Source organism: Passer domesticus, chromosome 1, assembly GCF_036417665.1.
Source record: "Passer domesticus isolate bPasDom1 chromosome 1, bPasDom1.hap1, whole genome shotgun sequence".
Lineage (NCBI taxonomy): Eukaryota > Metazoa > Chordata > Aves > Passeriformes > Passeridae > Passer > Passer domesticus.
The window spans coordinates 126097739-126116633 of record NC_087474.1 but is presented as its reverse complement, the minus strand read 5'-3'; the positions used below and the strand labels follow the sequence as shown (position 1 = coordinate 126116633).

The window sequence follows — 18895 nt, the reverse complement described above, 5'->3', positions numbered from 1 at the left end:
CCAGGAACCTGATGAGAATAATAAAACCAGGATCTGTAATATGCTTTTTCTCAGGGATTTTTTTCAAATTTTATGCTAGTGGTGAGTGAGTTTTTATTTAAAATTATTACTAAAATTGTTTGTCTGAAAACCCATTTGCTGAAAATCATTTTCTTACTTAAAAATTATAAGAATTGATGTGCGTTTGCTAAGTGTCTGATTAAAGATCACAAAGAAACTCATATTTTGCATCAGAAATAAGCAGATGGTGGACAGATGGTTTAAATTAATATTAATTAAAAATCTTAACTTAAATTGTTTACCCTGTAAATGCAAAGTTAAGAAGCCAGCTTTCATCTTTAGGGTTAATAACACTCCAAATCTATTTATTGAAAATTGCTCCAATGGACATTCTTTCCGAGCTTTGATCGCAAACATGGTAGCCTCAATAAAGAGCATGAAAGTAGGTGAAAGCTGGAAAGAGAGGGTGATTCTAGGACTCTTTAACAAAGATCCTGCAAGACTAAAATGAAGTCAAGACTAAAAATTCCTGTTAGCCTGTGTTGTCAGAGGAGGTCAAAAAAGGGGACTGAGAATTCAGGATCTCTCTTTCATGCTAGTTTTTCAATACACCTGTTCTTAAAAATTAAATTTACAGCTATGGCTTATTATGTTACAGTAAAACAAAATCCATGTGTATCTTAAAAATGTTCAAATAAACGTTGACAAAAAAGAAAAAGGGTTTAAATTCTGTCCTGATATATCCTTTACATTTCCTTACTAGTTCACTGGGATTGCAGCTGATGTAATTGGGAGGGGAATTATGGCAGCTGGTAATTGTAGAGGAACTCCAGAGTGTACCCAGGTACCAGAGAGCACTGTGCGTGTATATAAATCAGAATATGAAATATCTATGATAATTCAGATATCACTATATGGTAACCATGGATACTTGACATTTTTAGTGGTAGTGACTACTTTATCTCTGGACATCTGTCACGGAGCCAAATTTGGTCCGCAGTTAAGCATGTAGTGTTCCCATTAAAATCAAAGGAGATTTGTCCCTTTAGTGAGACAGAATTAGACTGTAAGTGCTGGAAGCTTTGCTCTTTCCCTGAGTTTGTGACTGGGATATTTCAGAGGGAAAGTGTACATTTTAATAGGTACCTTTTTCCCTAATGCACCTCTTCATTCAAGGTAAGAATCAGGAACTCTAAATTTAGAACCATCTATAAAGAGCTGAGATTTAATTGAGCTTTGGGAGTGTTAGCATTTTGATTCATGGTGGTTCCTCCAAATGCTTTTTTTCAGTAGTTGTCTTGAAGTTTAGGGAGAAATTGCAGTACTTCTCTGGCAGGGGCAATTTGAAAAAGCATTTAACTTGATGCCATCCCATCCCACTGTAAAAGGAGGTGAAGGTACCACTGTGTCACCTCATTAAGGAGCCTGGGAAGGGTAGGAGGTTGGTGGTGCACTCGGACACAATGGATCCTAGCACTGGGACAGTGTGTATCCCAAAGTGGAGCCCATGCTAAAAATGGTGCCTGCTACATCACAGGCTGTGACTTCACATTCATAAACTAAGGTAGTCATGTTATGGATACTAAGCAAATTCTTAACAAAGAGTTAGCAAAGCTTCAGGGAAAAAGAGCCAGATGTGAGAAAAGCTTTATATGTTGGGGGTTTGCAGCGTGCAGTTAAAGCTAGAACTGATAGATTATGAGTCCTGTGTCATCTGCTTGGAAAAAGCTGCCTAGGTGGCACGTTTTCCACTCCAGCCCCTGTCATTCACTTTCCTCTGTACAGGTGAAATGTTTGTGTTTCTTGCTTTCTACTACTGAAAACCTACAGTTTCCAAATGTTGCTATGACTCCACACTGTATTTTCATGAATTAGACCTGAGTAGAAAATTATTTATTTCAGAGCACCACATTTGAAGATATCACACACAGTAACTGCTGGCACAAGCAGTAGATCCATCTACATGGAAATGGCTTCACAAGGATTTTAGAAGAGCCTGCAGAGTGTACACTGGTGGAATCTGCATCCTGACAAAGAAAATCTAAATAATATTTGTTTCATCATTTCTTTTTCTTTGCAGATTTAGTCACATGTCTTTTCTTTGGTTTTTTTTTTCCTTTGGCTTATTTTCAGTTATTGCTTCTGGAAGTGTCACCAGGTTTATAAAAGTGCACGTTTCGCTAATTATTTTCTGTTCTTCTATTCAGGTAGATATATTACCTTTATCATGGACCCATTTCAATACGTGTATGTCATCCGAAATAGCAAGCAACTTGAATTTCATGAATTTGCTAATAAAATGGCATCCAAAACTTTTGACTACCCAGCCTTGTCAAAAGGAAAATTCCCTGAACTCAAGGAAAACCTGCACAGAATCTACCAGTATCTACAAGGCAAGCCTTTGGATATCATTTCTGACCACATGATGAAAAATCTCCAGGATATATTTGAATGGAAATGCTCACAAGCAACAGATTGGGAAACAGAAAAAATGTACAAATTCTGCTGCTCTGTAATGTTTGAAGCCAGTTTTGTAACACTATATGGAAGAGTTCCTGCTGCAGATGGCCACAAAGTTATTAGTGAAATCAGAGACAAATTTATCAAGTTCGATGCCAGCTTTCCCTATTTAGCTGCAAACATACCAATTGAGTTGCTAGGAGCTACCAAGAAGGTTCGGAAGGAGCTTATACATCATTTTTTACTTCAGAACATGACAAAATGGCTGGGAGGGTCAAAAGTGGTCCAAGCCAGACAAGATATATTTGAGAAATATGAGCTGCTTGGAGATTATGACAAAGCAGGTAGGAAACTTATGAATGATTGCTTGTCTAAAATAAAATAATTTACTATAGACCTTTGAAATAAAAAGGCAAAATGGCGACCTTGAAATTTTTTTATGTTCTTTCTAATTGGCTAATGATAAAATGTTTTACTCTGAAACAACCCTCTATGATAATTGATTTTTTTTTTGTGCTGAGGTGGTAAAACAAGATACTTAATGGTGATAATGAGAAAGATTATAACTGAGCTGCATTTCCTCCCCTTATTCCCCCCACCCCCCCGACATTACATTTCAAACTATTCTCATTAAGCAGAAAATTAGACTTCAGAAGCCTATTGGTCCTCATTAGCATTCACTGATCCTTGGCTGGGTCTGTGTCCTAACATCTTTTAATTAGCACACTGCAAATCTAATCAGTGTAATAAACGCTATTAATCTTCCTTTTCACTTATTTTCTCCCAGCACATCATTTTGCCTTCCTGTGGGCCTCTGTGGGAAACACGATTCCAGCTACATTCTGGGCCATGTATTATCTTCTGCGGCACCCAGAAGCTCTTGCAGCGGTGCGTGACGAGATTGACCATTTGCTGCAGTCAACAGGTCAAAAGAGAGGGCCCACATATAACATCCACCTCACCAGAGAACAATTGGACAACCTGGTCTACCTAGGTAATTTATTTTTATCTGTTAGGAAGAGGAGAGGGGCTCTCCCGGCAAACTCGGTTTATCACTCATTTCTGTTTACTGAGAAGGTGGAGGACACAGCTGCCTAATTGACATAATAACACCCATTTACATCAATTATAAATTATGTAGTTTATAGCTGTAGATACTCTCATTGCATGTAAACATTAAAGCCTAGGTAATTAACTATGCAAGGTATGCAAAAGGCTAAATCGAAGCTTTGCAATTATTTGAAAAAAAGTTGATGCCTATTAAGTTGTTTGATTCTGAGCATCTGCCGAAGTGTTAATGCATTTCAAATACTCCTGTATGGTACTGCCAAGAAAGACCCTTTTCTGAAATTAAAGTGGGATTGTATATTTAAACTGCAAATGTATTTTATCTGAAAGCAATTTCTTTCTTTCTCTCTTTAACAAAACAAAAAAGGCTTCTAAAACAGGCTTCTGTTGGGCAATGCCTCCAAATAAAATACAAGAAGATAAAAATTTGCAGAGGAGAAATGGTGATTTTAGTACTTTATTCAAAAGAGGGAGTTTTAAGGGAGCTATACATCTTCCAGTTCTGGATCCAGGGTTCAGAGGGAGACCCTTGCCAGTGGTCATTGGAATTTGTTTGAATCAGGAGCTGTATAGGCCTTCAGAGCATCAGCTTTTGGTTTCACGTAATTTGATAGTGAATAGACACTGGCAAGAGAAATGGTGAAAATAGCCCAAGGGGTGAAAGATTTTGTAGCAGGTAGGTACCTAACTTTTAATCATCTGTGAGTCTCCACAAGTAGTGCTACAAGAGCAGACAACAGCTGAACAAAAGATTAAAGCTTCAATAATCCTCTGTTTTTAAATATCAAAACCAATCCCGTGTTCAAAACAAGCTCATGTCCACAGGTCTTGGTAGCTCATGACCTGAACTGATGCTCTACTCTTAAACAAAGCTGTGCCAAGGGATGATGGTGGAGCAGCGCATTCTGTGCCTGGTTTGGATCCTTGTAATAGCTGCCACTCTCCAAGATCATCCAATGTGGCACATTTCAAGAATCTGTGTGCAAACTTGATTTGATTATTATAAATATAAAATTGAGTCCCATGCATTTCCTTTGTGTTAGAGCATTAATATTAATCTTACATGCTGTGAGTCTATGAAGCTGGTTACACCCAGAGCCATGGCTGTTTTGATGCAGATTTATTTCTAACCAATGGAGAATGTTTTTGAAGTACAGCAAGTATCAGATGACAATTCTGGTAATGACTTTCTAAGCATTTAATGGATTTCTAAGGAGCACAAGTAAAACTACTTCACATCAGAGCTAGCATACATTAATAAATAAGTCACCAAGAAGAGCAAAAGAGAACTTAGTTTATATTTATAGACTGAGATGGGAATAGCCAATTAAAAAAAAGGGGAGAAAAAAAAGGCTCCCCAAAAGTGTAGGAATAAGGAAAATAAAACCATGTAGTTCACTAAAACCATCTGGTGCAAAACAGTATGAACAGTTTAAAAAACATTAACTGTGTCATTCCTCTGCTTCTTGAAATCTTGAAGTACCTTGGTAGCATTTGATTTATGTGTTGAGAGGGAAGTGCCACATCCTACTTTGTAGTATTCTTGTAACACTTTTGTTAAATTTCATAATCATGTTAAACATAATGTGATATGAACAGAAGCTAGATTTCAATTTTTCTGGCACTTAAGTCATAAAGGGCTGGATACTGTCCCATAAAATAATAATATAGAAAAAAAATCTGTACCATAAGAGAATTAGAGTCATGCTTCAGTGGAAAGGGGAAAGGGATGTTTTGTTAATAAATGTGTAGGAGGGACAAAGGTCCCAAATTGCACTGCTTGCACACCAAGACCTCCCCTCTTGCAGGAAGGCCACTGACCCCAAACCTCCAAGACTGAGCTTTTCCTCTTTCTGTTCCCTCTGTGCCAAGCCAGAGCGTAGGAAACTGGGATTGTGTCCCTGCTCTCAAATGAGGCAGACCAGGTGGGATGCTTGCATGTTCATCACCTTGTCATCTCATTCTCCTGTTTTATGCGCTCTGATTCTCCGTCCTCTTTTTGGCCTACTATCGCAGGAGTCTTTTTGATTCTTCATGCTATGGAGAGGAAGCACAAATTGCTAAATGTCTTTCTTCAGAAGAGCATTGTTATTATGGTCAGATTGTTGGGTCTAGGGAGCAATATGGCCTGATTTACTACTACATTCTAAGCTCCGGTAGATTATTATTTCATTTTTTAAAACAACAACCAATCAACTGAACCAAAATGCAAAACACATTAAACCCAAAATCAAACTAGAAAATTTTGGCCCCGATTATCTTCTTCTGATGGCATTTCTGGGGCAGCACCCTTTGTATTGTCTGCATAACACAATACAATCCCAAAATCCAAATGTGTGTATTTGTGTGCACAGAGTAACATATATTATTAGACATTATGGCTCACAACAGAGCTCTAATATGGTAAAGGACACATGAAAATGGTATGTCAGTTAAACTGGTTATAATGGAAATGCCAAGGGTAAAGCAGAGATGTACTTAGTGCATTTTTAATGCTAGGCATGTTTAGTCAGTTCGTTTATTTAATATTAGTCCATTCATTTATATGGTGAAGTATTCTTGCCCCAGGTCATTGCTGAATCCCAGATATTCCTGCAAAAAGAGCACAGCTTGAAAAATTGTTTTGTACACAAGAAAGGGTAGGGACCCAAAAGGAGCTAATACAGAGTGTGTAGTCGTAACACAAATGCTAAGCATTAAAATCAGTGGTTGAATTGAAAGGAATAAATATATTTTTCTGGAATGGGCTGGGCAGTACCATTTAGTTCTGAGTAAGATGCAAATGTACTTGTTTCAGATCATCATTTGTGTTGGCACACCGTGATGCCCGTGGGTACATGACCCCCCAAATATTTGCATACTCAAAAGCTATTTTCCTACAATACACTCTAATAATTATTGTACCCTATTACCTGCTCTGTGCTAGTGTAAAATTAACAATCCATTACTGCACAATAAGTTTTATAAAACATTTACAGATAGAGATCATGTTTAATTAAAATTAACTTGCCTACGAAAGCCAAATGCACTTATGATTCGCAATGACCTTTTATTACCTGCAGTCCCTTGTTTTGGCTGGATGATTGACAGCTTGCTGTTTGGCTACCATGTTGTATTTCAGCTGACAAGACTTTTCATTTTAACTCAATTTGCCTGCCTATCACAAGCTGGTGGCAGGCCAGGCTCAAGTCACCCAGCTTTGCCTCAGCAGCTTGCTCTATTTCTCATTAGTACGCATTTATTCAGTGGAAATTGGAAGACAAATGCTTGAAGGCATGTGAACTAAGTATAGCAAATTAGGGTTTAAAGACTGAATATTTATAAGTATATTGAAACAGTTTTTAAAAAAAAAAGTCTAGAATGAATTGGAAGCTGAGTGCTAGCTTTAGTATAAGAGAAATGAAGAGAGAAGTGGGAGGATTCTAAGAATAACAATACTATGAGATATATCTCTGTCTTCCCCCCTCCTTCTCTCTCTAGAAAAGATGTAAAATCTCTCTGACAACACCTTATCAAACAACAGCCTGGCTTCTTTATGTAGCGCTTGCACAGTGAAGTTTAGCATCTCATGTGTGTAAGAAGGGGGGAAAAAAATGAGGGTCATGTTCATTTGCTGCTTGGTTATCCCTTGGTATGCTTTAAATTGCCTTGTTTGTTCGGCACAAGCACAGAAACAGATGTTGCTCTACCGTGCTGGATAATTTACTGTACCTCACGGTGCAGAATGGAAGGCCTCCCAAGCTACCCAGCTGGTCTGTCAGCAGCGATGGCTGGTGTCTGCTGAACTATGACAACTGCAAGTAAAGGCTGCAGTTTTATTGTGCAGTTGTCATTCCTCTCAATGTATAGCTCTGGCATTTGTGGAAAGCTGACTGTCTATTTTTTTAATGTGAGCCTGCAAAGCCATATAAGCTCCATTCTCCTTTGTTGATCATAATGTGACTCATTACTTTTGTCATCTAATGATTATCGGCATGATCGCTCAGAGCGAGAGCCAAGCTCGCCTTCCACACATAACTGGTACTGGAAGGTAAAACAGATTTGTCATTTACGATCTGACCGCTAAGCCACACTTTGTGCTCCATTATTGTGATTAACTTCTGCATAAGATATGCTGCCCAATTGTCATTTGAGATCCGGCAGCGGGCAGGGACAGCCGCGCTTTCTGGGAGGATGTCCGCCGATAGGATGTGACCGCATTGCTTGGGTGGTTAAACGTGCTGCTATTTTGCCGCGGCACTTTATAATTATTTCTCTTTTTTTTCCCCTCCTCCTTCCCTCTTCCTCATTTGACTTCTGCTGTCTCTACGTATGTCACCACCATTTCCAAATGGTGGACTGGTACAAAGCTACCAGCTTCATTTTCTGCAGGTTGAAGGCAGTCTGGAGCCGAGGCTGGACCCTTCCTTTGTACCGCGTAAAGTTTTGTTGCCAGAGCGCTGCCAGTTGAAATCTATCGTGTCAGGTGCCTTGTGGCTATCCGCAGTAGAGGCCATCTTCTGGAACCAGGGTTCTTTTCTGGCTTCGTCACCAACAAGCCGATTTGACTCTGCCTGATTATAGTAACGAAGGCAGTCCAAAAGAATATGCACAGACTCACTGTACGTCACATTGAATCACGGCACTGGCCACACAAAGCTGACCGCAGCCTCATTTCTTTAGACAAATGCATGCTTAAGGAAAAACCTCCTGCAAGAAAGCATCCAGGGCCACTTTATTTGCTATGCATGCTGCACCAGATTTAATTTTTAGTGAAAGAACGTTTGTTATTATTTTTTTCAGAGGCATCTACACTGGGTAGCTACTGTCTCTAATAAACTAACCTTTTGGGTGCAGCAATTGCAGTGCCTTGGTGAACACTTAGAGAAGGCTTCTTTGATATCACAAAACATAAAGGCAGAGACAAATGGATTATTACATGCAAATGAAACCCTATTTTAGGCTATTTTTCACACTAATGATTAAAAGGAATCAAGTCGCATATAACAGTGCCCATACACACTGGTGGAAAAATAGTCAGTTTTGATTACAAAGTGAGAGATGCAGCCCTAGACAGGAGCTACATGCTGATATACATGCTATCAGAATGATTTATGCAAATTATGCATATTATTCCCAAAGGAATTCCTCCTCAAACTGCCAGGATAAATTGCCGGAAATTAGCCATAAAATCTGTCGTGCTAGGAGCAAAAGGTGAAGGCCACTGGGAAAGCAAGGACATTCAGCTTCTGGAGCCTTCCAGGATGTGATGGTGGAGACAGAAATCTTGCTTTCCCCAAACCTGAAAGGACTATGTTTTGTTTCCTCTAGGCCAATTAGAAGTGTCTTTCTCTCTTAAAATTACTAGGCAAATAATGAATTGCTTTCATTCACTCTGACCACAACAGACACTATAATTTGGCAGCATAGTGCCTTGAAAAGAAAATGCATTTAAAAATTCTCAGAATGACTAGAGAATTAACAAGCAGAATGATTTCTAATGTATAGTCCTACCGTTAAATCCAACATCTTTCAAAAGGCAAGCTAAACAGCTCCATGGATGCTTTCACTGGTACTTGTTTGCAACCGCCAAAATATATGTAAATGCATAAAGTGTTCATGTCTTTTGATTGCGTTGTTTTCAACACGATGCCTGAATAATGACTTTCCACCCAAAACCTGGTGCTGCTTACAACTGACAGGATTTCTCATCACCGTCAGGGAGAATCACTTCGGGAGGTTCAGCACGCCTGAACTGCCCCACCCCAACACTGCGGGGTTGTGTATTGCCTCCTCCTGGTCTCTGCTTTTTATGTTTGGTTTTGCTTGTGTGGTTTTTTCCCTTTTTTTCTTTCCTTTAGCCTGCCCTACTAAACTCATGGGGAATCAGCAGCTGTAGGCATGTATAACTTCCAGTCATCTCCCATATTTCTGATGCTTCCCCCCTCCCCCCTTTTGTTTAATCGCAGAGAGTGCCTTAAACGAGAGTTTAAGAATGTGCTCGTCCTCCATGAACATCCGCATCAGCCAAGAGGATTTTGTTCTCAAGCTTGAAGGAAATCAAGAAGTCGTTTTGAGGAAAGGAGACTGGATAGCCCTTTACCCGCAGATTTTGCACATGGACCCTGAGGTCTATGAAGATCCTAAGGTAAACATTCAGCTGGTGCTACTCTTCCTACTCCAGGCACATCGAAGCAGCCAAGCCTTTTGTGATCTGTGGGTTGTTTTGTTTTGTTTTTTGTTTTTTGGTTTTTTTTACTGCTGTTCCTTCTTGTGGAACAAATCTTCCTAGTTTCAGATGTATTTTCTAGGGCCCTGCAGGTCAAAGGATTCATGGCCTGAAGAGAGAAATATGGTGATGAGACTGCCTGCGACTGCTTTCAAAGGAATTGACAATTGCACATTGACTACCATAAACTTTAGGCTAAATGTGGGCTTTGTTTGGCAGTGGATCATTTGATACCCAAGGAGGGCTGAATAATAGAAGGTGGTTTAAATAGCAAATAATGTGGGCCATTTAGCTAAGTGCCCGCAAAGCATCATTGACTCTCTGAAGCCCTATAATAGCAGTGTCTTACTTGAGCCTTATGCTTTTTCACCTCCCTTCGTAGGGATTCACCCCTTCTTGATCAATTAGAGTGTTGTGAACTTGAGACTGTAAAGCTGTTGCTCTGCAGCGAAGCTCGGAGGGTAATTGTGTCATCTCCTTGTATTTTTCTCTGACGCTCAAGTTAATGAATATCAAAGACTCAAAATTAATCCACCCTGCCTCAGCTGTAATACAGCTTCAGAAGTTCACCACCTGCATGCAAATTGAATAGTCCTCCTCTCGGCTAGGTTGCTCCCCAGATTGCTGTCCCCAGCCCAGGGTGCCACAGAGGAAGAGCAAGAAAGAGCAAGGGTGCACGCTGAGGCTGTTAAATGGCTCGTCTGCGTGAGAGGCGAGAGCTTGTACCTCATCCATTCCTCACCCCTATTTTCCTAAGCAAATGGCTGTCTCCCAGCCATGCTGATTTCCATCCTTGGCATTTGAGCCAAAGAAGAAAGGAACTGGATTTTTTTACATGTTTATAGAAAGCCCGTGTTAGAGACGTTGCTCCGTGAAGCTCTCCCTTTCAGGAATTTAAAGATGAGAGCTTGCAAAGGAAAGATGAGATTCAAGTGCCTCGTTGGTGCAGGACAGCATTTCGTTGTGTAGGAGCTCTGCCAGCCTCAGTGAGAGGAGGTGTGGAGCATGTTGGAGTCAGCAGGAGTAAGGTATAGTCACTGGGATGAACACTGGAGCCATGAGAATGAAAATTACATTCAGGGGAGCTCTGCTGGCTGTCCCCACCCAAAAAGGAAGATAAAGCCTGCAGAGAAAATCAGGATTTTAAAAATAATTCATCTATTGGCAAATAGTTGATTAATATTTTTATCCTTAAAAAGGATAGATAACAGCTAACAAATAAGCTTCTTTTTTTTTTATTTTATCCTTAACACTTTATTTTGGAGAACGTTATTGATTTGTCAAAAGTCCATCTGTTTGTTTAGGTCCTAGACCAAAAGCATCAGTGTGGAAACTGATCTCCTCCCTTATCCAATAATTGTGGAATATATTACCATATTTCCATTGCTTGAATATATCTGCTTAGTATCAGCTCTGCTCAGCTTTCACAGTACAGCTTTAGTTCATATATTTTATCTTTTTGATAGTGAATGAGCAATCCACACATTGCAGTACATTGATTTCAGCACATGGGCCCCTCTCGAAAAGTGGGGAAATCACTGTTCTGTTTGGTTCTTAAAATATGCAGTGTGCTTTCAACAATAACTACTGAGGATCAGATAGAGATGGAGAATGAATTTTTTGAAAGGTGCAGTCTTGAGCTTGTCATGTATTTAGGGAAAACTTTTCCTGGGAAAACAGGCAGCTTGATGAGATAATTTTGTAGCAATGCTTTTTCTCCTGGATACATAAATTTAAGTTCAAGCTATCTTGTGCTTTGGCACCATATTGTGTAAGTGTAAGCATATATTTCTGACCTCTTTTTCCACCCATTAAGGCCTAAATAAATTAGTCAGTTTTCTATAAAGTGTATAAGTGAAACCCTAAATTCTAACTCAGCTAGTTATAGAGCTCAGTAAATGAACTCTGCAAAACCCATAGAGTAAGTACCAGGAAACCCTGCAGGAAACCCTCTATGGTGACTTCCCAAACAAAGCTAAATACAGTATGTGACAGAAGGAGACTTAGATCAATCACAGGAGATTGCTCAGTTTTCATAATACTTGGAGCAGCTCATCCACACAGAACTTCATTGCCTGCTTTCGCTCAGCATCCTGACCTTTTCCTAGCTGTCAGCCACCATGTCTCTTTCAGGAGACCTTGTGCAAGGCTGAAAACTCCTTCATTTCTAAAAATTAGTCTTTATTTAGTCAGTGAACTAGCTTTTAAGGAAACACTACTCAACCCAAGGGGCTTCAGCAGCCCTAAGTTTGATGTCACTGTCATTGGCTGCATTCCTGTCTCTCAATTGTTTTCTCTTTTCCCTGTTCCTTAGACAGCAATTTATTTTTTGTTAAAAGCAATTGCAAGTCTCAGAAAGCTCTTAATATGACAAAGAAAGCATAAGGTTTGATCCAGTGTGTCTGTGTGTTTAATAACACAGTTCTTAATTCCTCCGGACACCAGAAGTGCACCTTGTGAAAATGTTTGAGCGAAGTGAAGAGCTCTGGGTTGGGTTTTTAAGCTATTGCAGTTCATATTTAGCAGTGTTTTTTTAAACCAGTAGGATTTAGAATTCAGGAAGTAAATCTTATGGTATTCTGGGCTTTCATTTGTTACTGTGCTGCTCCAAATGACGCAATAACTTCCTGGCAGAAAAAAATAAAGGCATGCTTCCTTTTGGCTGGGATGTATGAAGAGACTGAAAAGAATTACCTGTCAGTGGAAGCAGGTAATCACCTTTATATTTGTGGAAAATCCAGGCCTCTGCCATTTAGTGAAATAAGCTCTTGCTCTTCAGCACTCAAAGTTACATCCCCTCCGGTGCACCTAGTATTTGTTCCCTTTCTCACTGACCACCTCCCCTGGCATTTGTTTCTCAACAGCAAGACCTGGAGTGCATGATTTTCAGAGCCTTTAATCTAATGGGTAGATCAGTATCAGTGTATTTTTAATGGTGGTGTGGGGTTTTTTAATCAGTTGAGGTCGGTTTCTGTCTGACTGACTTGTTCCCAGCCAGCTCCAAATGGCTGCTGCTATAGCAGATGTATGCAAAGCAGGACAAATGCTAATGAGTGACCATAAGCAAGAAGTGCCTGTCATTTTTATTCAAAGCATGCAGGAGGGTTTTGTAAGTGGTTAATTTGCCATTGACTGAGTGAGGATGCCAGATCTCCTTCATTCAAAAACACAAATTATTTCTAGACAGGGATCCTGCTACTCAAAAATAGTCAGAAATATGTTCAATTTATGGAATTTAGGTTACAAGTGTGACCTCAAGCCTTACTTGAAAACACCCTCTTTGTAATGTAATGGTCAGTCACTGGCATTGTCCTCCTTTGCTCACAGCTTCTGCAGCAAAATATTTGAAGGTAAGATGTAGCAAATTAAGCAGTAACCATCTCCAACTGAAAGGAAAACTGACTGCAAAGCACTGGAGTTTTCGAATAATCTGCACCATTCAGTGCAAAAGAAGGATGGATTTTGCTCTGGCTCGCAAGAGCAAAATCGGTGCAATGCATTAATTTATTCATAGGCATTTGCAGAATTTGGCAGATTATCCTTATTCATGATGTATGTACCACACTGAGTGTGTATGATGCTTTACAAGAAAATTGTCCTTCCACTAAGGTTCATTGTCCCTGCTACAAAGCGGTCAAAATCTAATTACAATCAATATAGGCCAGACACTCAGTGGATGAGATGAGGAAGTTGAAGGAGCTTGATGTAAAAGGACTAAGCTAAATAAGTGGATTTAAAGAGTGTTCTTTGCAGGGAAGATAATGTGAGTTAATGAAACTTGAGGGAGCCAACTAAAAGGAAGAAGCTGTCAGCTCCTTGTCTTCCTTTTTATCTTATTTTCTGGGTTTCAGACGCGTTACCATTGTGCAAAGAAAGCAGCTCATGTAACTGCCTTGTTAGATATCATGCTGTCTCTCTCTTTCTCTTTCATTTTCAGGAGTATAAGTTCGATCGATACATAGAGAATGGCAAGAAGAAAACCACATTCTTCAAGGCAGGAAGAAAACTGAAGTATTTCCTAATGCCCTTTGGCTCTGGGATCAGCATGTGTCCAGGGAGGTTCTTTGCAATGAATGAGATGAAGATGTTTCTTTTCATACTATTGTCTCATTTTGATGTAGAACTAGCAGAAAACAAAGCTGTCAGACTTGATAACAGTCGCATGGGCCTTGGTATCCTCCTGCCAGACGTTGATATTGCCTTTCGTTACAAGCTAAGGTCCTTAAGAAATTGAGCAGCTGCCTATATGCCTTTCACTAATCTCCATGTTTGCTCTGTTTCATCACTCAGCCTTATATTTTTGGAAACATTTGCTTTTCCCTCTCTGCTTTTACCTCCTTCCTCTTTGTTTCTAAGGAGAAAAGCTGTTGGGCTGGAGGTAGAGACCAGATGCAGGGATGTCCAACCTCAATTTGTCCTGCTTGCATTGTGAGAAGTGAGGTGACGTGACAAGAGCCTGGCCAAGTAAATAGCCCAGCATCTCTACAAGGTGCATCCCCATACTCTTGGCTGTGAGATGAGCAGGATTTACAGGGAAGATGAATCCAGGCCACTTACATGAATATCAGCATCTGCTCATAGAAGCATAATAACAAGAAAGGGGGAGCTTCTTGTGATTATTATCCTAACTTTATATTTACTTTATTTCTTTCATGGTCTTGAGAGTCTTAGCCCTTTATTTGGGAGGTGTGATGGAAGTTGTGTGGGGTGGTGGAGGATGATTTGCAAGAACGTCTTACTGACGACACATTGCTAACTTCAGGTTTGTGTACTGAGGGTGAATGCTTTGCTTTCTTTTTTCCTTTTTTTTTCTTTTTGGTGCAGTGAGTGCAAAAATTTAAAATATGTGATTTCTTTCCTGCAATCATTTAAAGTCAGAAGAGAAGTTCTGTTGAGTAGTTTTAATAGGTTCTTGACCAAGCCTAAATTATCTGTTTTGGCTTTTGAGCCCCCCCAAAAAGCATATTGTTCAGGGAGAAAATATATGCCCATTTTAAATTATTCTCTCACCTCAAAAATTAGCTTCTCTTTCTCTCACTGTTTCTTAGTAACATGTTTGTGCATTTATTTTGACTGTTTCTTATGTTTGTTCATTTCTCCAAAAAGGCAAAAGAGGAAGAAGGTTTCAAGGGCAAGTGTGGTATCTAAAAATGCTTTTTAACATTGTTTTACCTTGCCTAAGTTGTGCATAGACAGAGTAGTGTGACCTGTGTTTGGAAACAGACTTGTCCATCTGCAAATTGGAAAATAGGCTCTTCCCTGGGGCCAAAATTTGAGCAAGTGAAAACCCTGGGCAGCCACAGAAGTTTATACTGGCTGCCCAACCTGCTCACTGGGTGCCCAGCTCTTGTTTGGAAAATTAATTTCCTAGTGCACAAAATCTGAGATTTTAGACCCTGTCTCTCTTCCCAGCCATCACTTCAGAGATTGATGAGGATTCCCGTGGCTGTCCAGTCTCAATTTGCCAAGATGATAATTGTAATGGCAGAATAGCCACATCTGTGGGCCTTGCCTTGTGTTCCTAAAAAAACATCTCTCTTTGGGATGTGCCAGAAAGTCTTTCGAAATCAGAAGTTCTACTAATCTATATGGCACTTGATGGACTATGGATGAAAACTACTACCTAAATACTAATAATTATTTATTGCTATTTTTGTAGAAGCCCGTTCAGTTATTTGTGTAAAGCACATACTCTAAATAAGCCTCAGCATCAGTAGGAAGACTTTGAGAGATTGGTACAGCCACATCCAGATCCTCCAAGAAGGAAATTATGGTTTTGTGAGATATATCGGATAAACATTTTCTCTTCATATATAGTATCAATAATGTCTACAGATTTGGAGTGCACTTACATTAAATGGACTTTATAGTTGATTAAATGCTTTAACTTTACTTCAACATTTAATCAACAGCAAAAGCTGATTATTGCTTTGTGCCACAGAGTAAAATTGGTTTTTATGGAGACATTCTTGTACTCAGGTTACTTACTCCTGTGGTTACTCTGTAGAAGCTATTCTGTACTCAGCTGCAGCTCACAATCCAGTTTAGACATTAGAGCCTGGTTTATTGAGAGAGGGAATGTTGATATCATTACACTGTTGACTGTATTCCATTATTGCTTATATGTAAGCTGTAAAATGTCTCATGCTACAATTATGATGATTCCTTCTTTGGCATCCAACTTTAAAACAAACCTGAAGCAACTGCGAAAAAAACAGTGGGTATTTGTTTTAAACAGAAGCCTCTTTTTTATAATTGTATTCTATTTTTAGGATTTTGAATTAGAGTATCACTGGCTGCTGCGTAATTTGATAGGGCATAATAGGACTGTGCCAAAAGTACATGCAAATCATTAGTAGTTTCAGATTAATTGCTGATCAATTTGTATAGTATCTATTCTGAAATTAAAAAAAACTAGATTGTTTCCAAAGTAGCAAATTAAATCTGTATCGTATGCTCCATTAAAAAAAAAAAAAAAGAGAGAAAAGGGTCAGAATCTTTCCCAGGAGTTGGATGAAACCTCTATGAAGCTGCTTGGAGACCTTGCATCAGAGTTAGACAGCACCATGCAAGAGGCCAGCATTCTGATGAGATAAAAGTTGCTTGCTCATTTTGCTCAAGAACCAAAATAATGAAATGCAAAGCAGGGTCTGCTCAGCCTGGCCTGGAATGCTGTCCCTGGTAACCCAGGCTCCTGGTAGATTAGTTTGGCTGGTAGGAACTGCATCACTACCTTGGCACACGTCAGCTGCTGAGGAAGTAAACCACACCCCCATGTAAAGCCATGAGAGCTGGAGTTGGACAGGAGGTTAAGCCCTTCTGGTCCATGTGTTCAGCAGCTATGAGGGACATATTGGCTGGTCTGACCAGGAGCGACTCAGCCTCCATGGAGCAGGACTGAAAGGCCCGTGGTGTTGGTATTCCTGGTCAATAAGCTGAGACAGCACAACAGGGTGTAGCATCTCCAGAAGTCCCAGCTGGAGCCAAGCTAGCTGCAGGGTGTCCGGAAGAGCATGTTTCATAGCACAGGGCACGACACCCTTTTTGATGACCTCCTCTGCTCAAAGAGCCAGGATTGTGCAGCTCTGGGAGTCTGTCACTGGAGCACGAAGAGGCAAAATCATCTAAGCAGAAAGAACAGTGCTCTTTGCCAGAATTCAGGTGCTGGCTGCAGGACAGGGTGGGAGGAGGCAGACCTGGGCTTCCCTCTCCCATCCCTCCACTTCAGCAGAGGGGTCTGCCCTGCCAGCCCAGCAGTTCCTTCTGGGGGCATCCACAGACCTGGCAGGTGCAGGATCAGGCAGGAGGAGCACGTGGGTACCCCCTGAATTCCTCTGCTGTTCCTTGATGGATTGGTGCACGCACCCATCAGTTTGAGATGTGACTCGGCTGGTCACTACCAGCCCCTGACTGTAAGTTGTTGATGTCTGTGGCTGTATCAATAGTATCTTCTTCTATTAAAAAATATAAGCACCTTTTTTTCTCATTAAAAAAAATAGGTTTAAGTCAGTCTGGCCATTTATAGTACCCAAGAAGAAAGTTAATTTATCATGAACTAATGTGAATGCTAAAACACAGTTTTTTAATTATTCTTATTTTAATTTACAGATTGAATGTTCTCCATTTTCATGTTGGCACTTAGTACTGCTAGATGCTATTGTAAACTTTTTTAAATGTTCCATTATTTAGGCAACCATCTAGTATATGTGTACCTGTTTGCAAATTAGATTTTAATATCTGTTGGTATGTCCTAATGTAATAATATAAAACCATGTAAGAGTTGTTCTTTATGCTTTTAAGCCAGCTGCATGTCACTGTTTTTGGCATTGCTGTTTTTATGAATAATTACTGGTCTGTGAATTTTTCTTGTAGAATTTTACATGATCTTTTATTTTGTCATTATTGAACGGTCATTCAAGGGATTGTGAAGTGCTCTTAATTTTGCAAACTCACAATTTGTATATAGATAAGTAATAGCTAGGTTCTACTTTAACAGTTAATATCCATTGTTCAAGCTCCTAGATCAACTAAGGTACTTCTGAGCAAGAAAATAGAAATTTCATTATTTTAGTAATCTAACATCTTAAAGGAATTTTGTATTTCAAGGGCACAATAAAAAGGAATATATCTATTTTAATATTGAATGATTGTCTGTGGTATTTTTTCCAGCTTATGTTTGTACTTTTCTCACAGATTCACAACTATTGCTTTAATTTTTTAATTATTATTTCAACATACTACATTTTTCTGTTATTTGATCTTGACAGATATTTCTGTAATGAAAAGGAAAAAAAAAGCCTTTAGTTCAGCAGTGAAATACAGAAACTCCTTTGAATACTGGAAAGTATCATGTCTTTTTTATCACACCCCCCGCCAGGAAACATAAGCCAATTCTCATCAGGTGAGGTAAAAAAAGTGATACTTCTGACATTCTTAGGACATTTTTCAAAATTAATATAGAGATCTGCAGTCCACTAGTGATCCCTAAGTACAACTCCTAGGCTTTTACTTATGCAAACCTCCACGTAGTACAAGATGTACTACCTAAAGTAAAATATTCTGTCTTCACAGATCATTCATTTTAAAAGGGGATATGAATGAAATGGTTACGATGCACAGCGCTGCACCAGCAAAGCACAACTTGGCTTTTGCAGGTATCACTGTAGCTGCTGAGTTCTACAGGTATTTAATAGGAAGGTTGTACCCTAAAGACATCGGTGTTTCTCCATTCCTTCATGCAGAAATGCTTGCCAGGTATGTCTGCGAGGGATATTGAACATGCTTCCTAGAGAAGACAGACCTGCAACATTTTCTGGGTTTGGTAAATGTGTGTGTAGCTGTGCAATTGTTCTAACTCCAGGCTACATTAGAAGTTATTGAAATTTATAAATTAAAAAGTGGCATTGTTTGAGATTTCTTGAAGGGCACATTTCTGAGTGAGCTTTCCATAACGGTCCAAAAGATAGCTTGAAAGAAAGGAGTTAGTGAGACCCTGTAACACTGAATTTTATCTAGTATTTGATTTGATACTAGATACTGTCTTGATGTTACTTGTATAGCACTGTATTTTAAAACTGTTCAAGGTATCAAATTATGCTTATGCTTAACTCATATGAATTAAGCCATTCTAACTGCCAGACCATAGAGAGTGAAATATTT

At 39.4% G+C, this 18895-nt stretch overlaps 2 protein-coding genes across 3 annotated transcripts in view; one reads left to right on the top strand and one right to left on the bottom strand.

The window, feature by feature from the left end:
* The window catches only part of LOC135279923 (cytochrome P450 7B1), a 124337-nt gene extending 106457 nt beyond the window's left edge, over positions 1–17880 (top strand). For both annotated transcript variants that reach the window (XM_064387507.1, XM_064387513.1), the window contains exons 3-6: positions 2208–2804; positions 3248–3454; positions 9477–9655; positions 13674–17880. In XM_064387507.1, coding sequence (XP_064243577.1) covers positions 2208–2804; positions 3248–3454; positions 9477–9655; positions 13674–13970 — 1280 coding nt within the window. In that variant the 3' untranslated portion in view covers positions 13971–17880. The remainder of the gene's footprint in view (positions 1–2207; positions 2805–3247; positions 3455–9476; positions 9656–13673) is intronic.
* The window catches only part of LOC135279943 (uncharacterized), a 218512-nt gene that overhangs the window by 109119 nt on the left and 90498 nt on the right, over positions 1–18895 (bottom strand). The gene's annotated exons all lie outside the window — the stretch shown is intronic.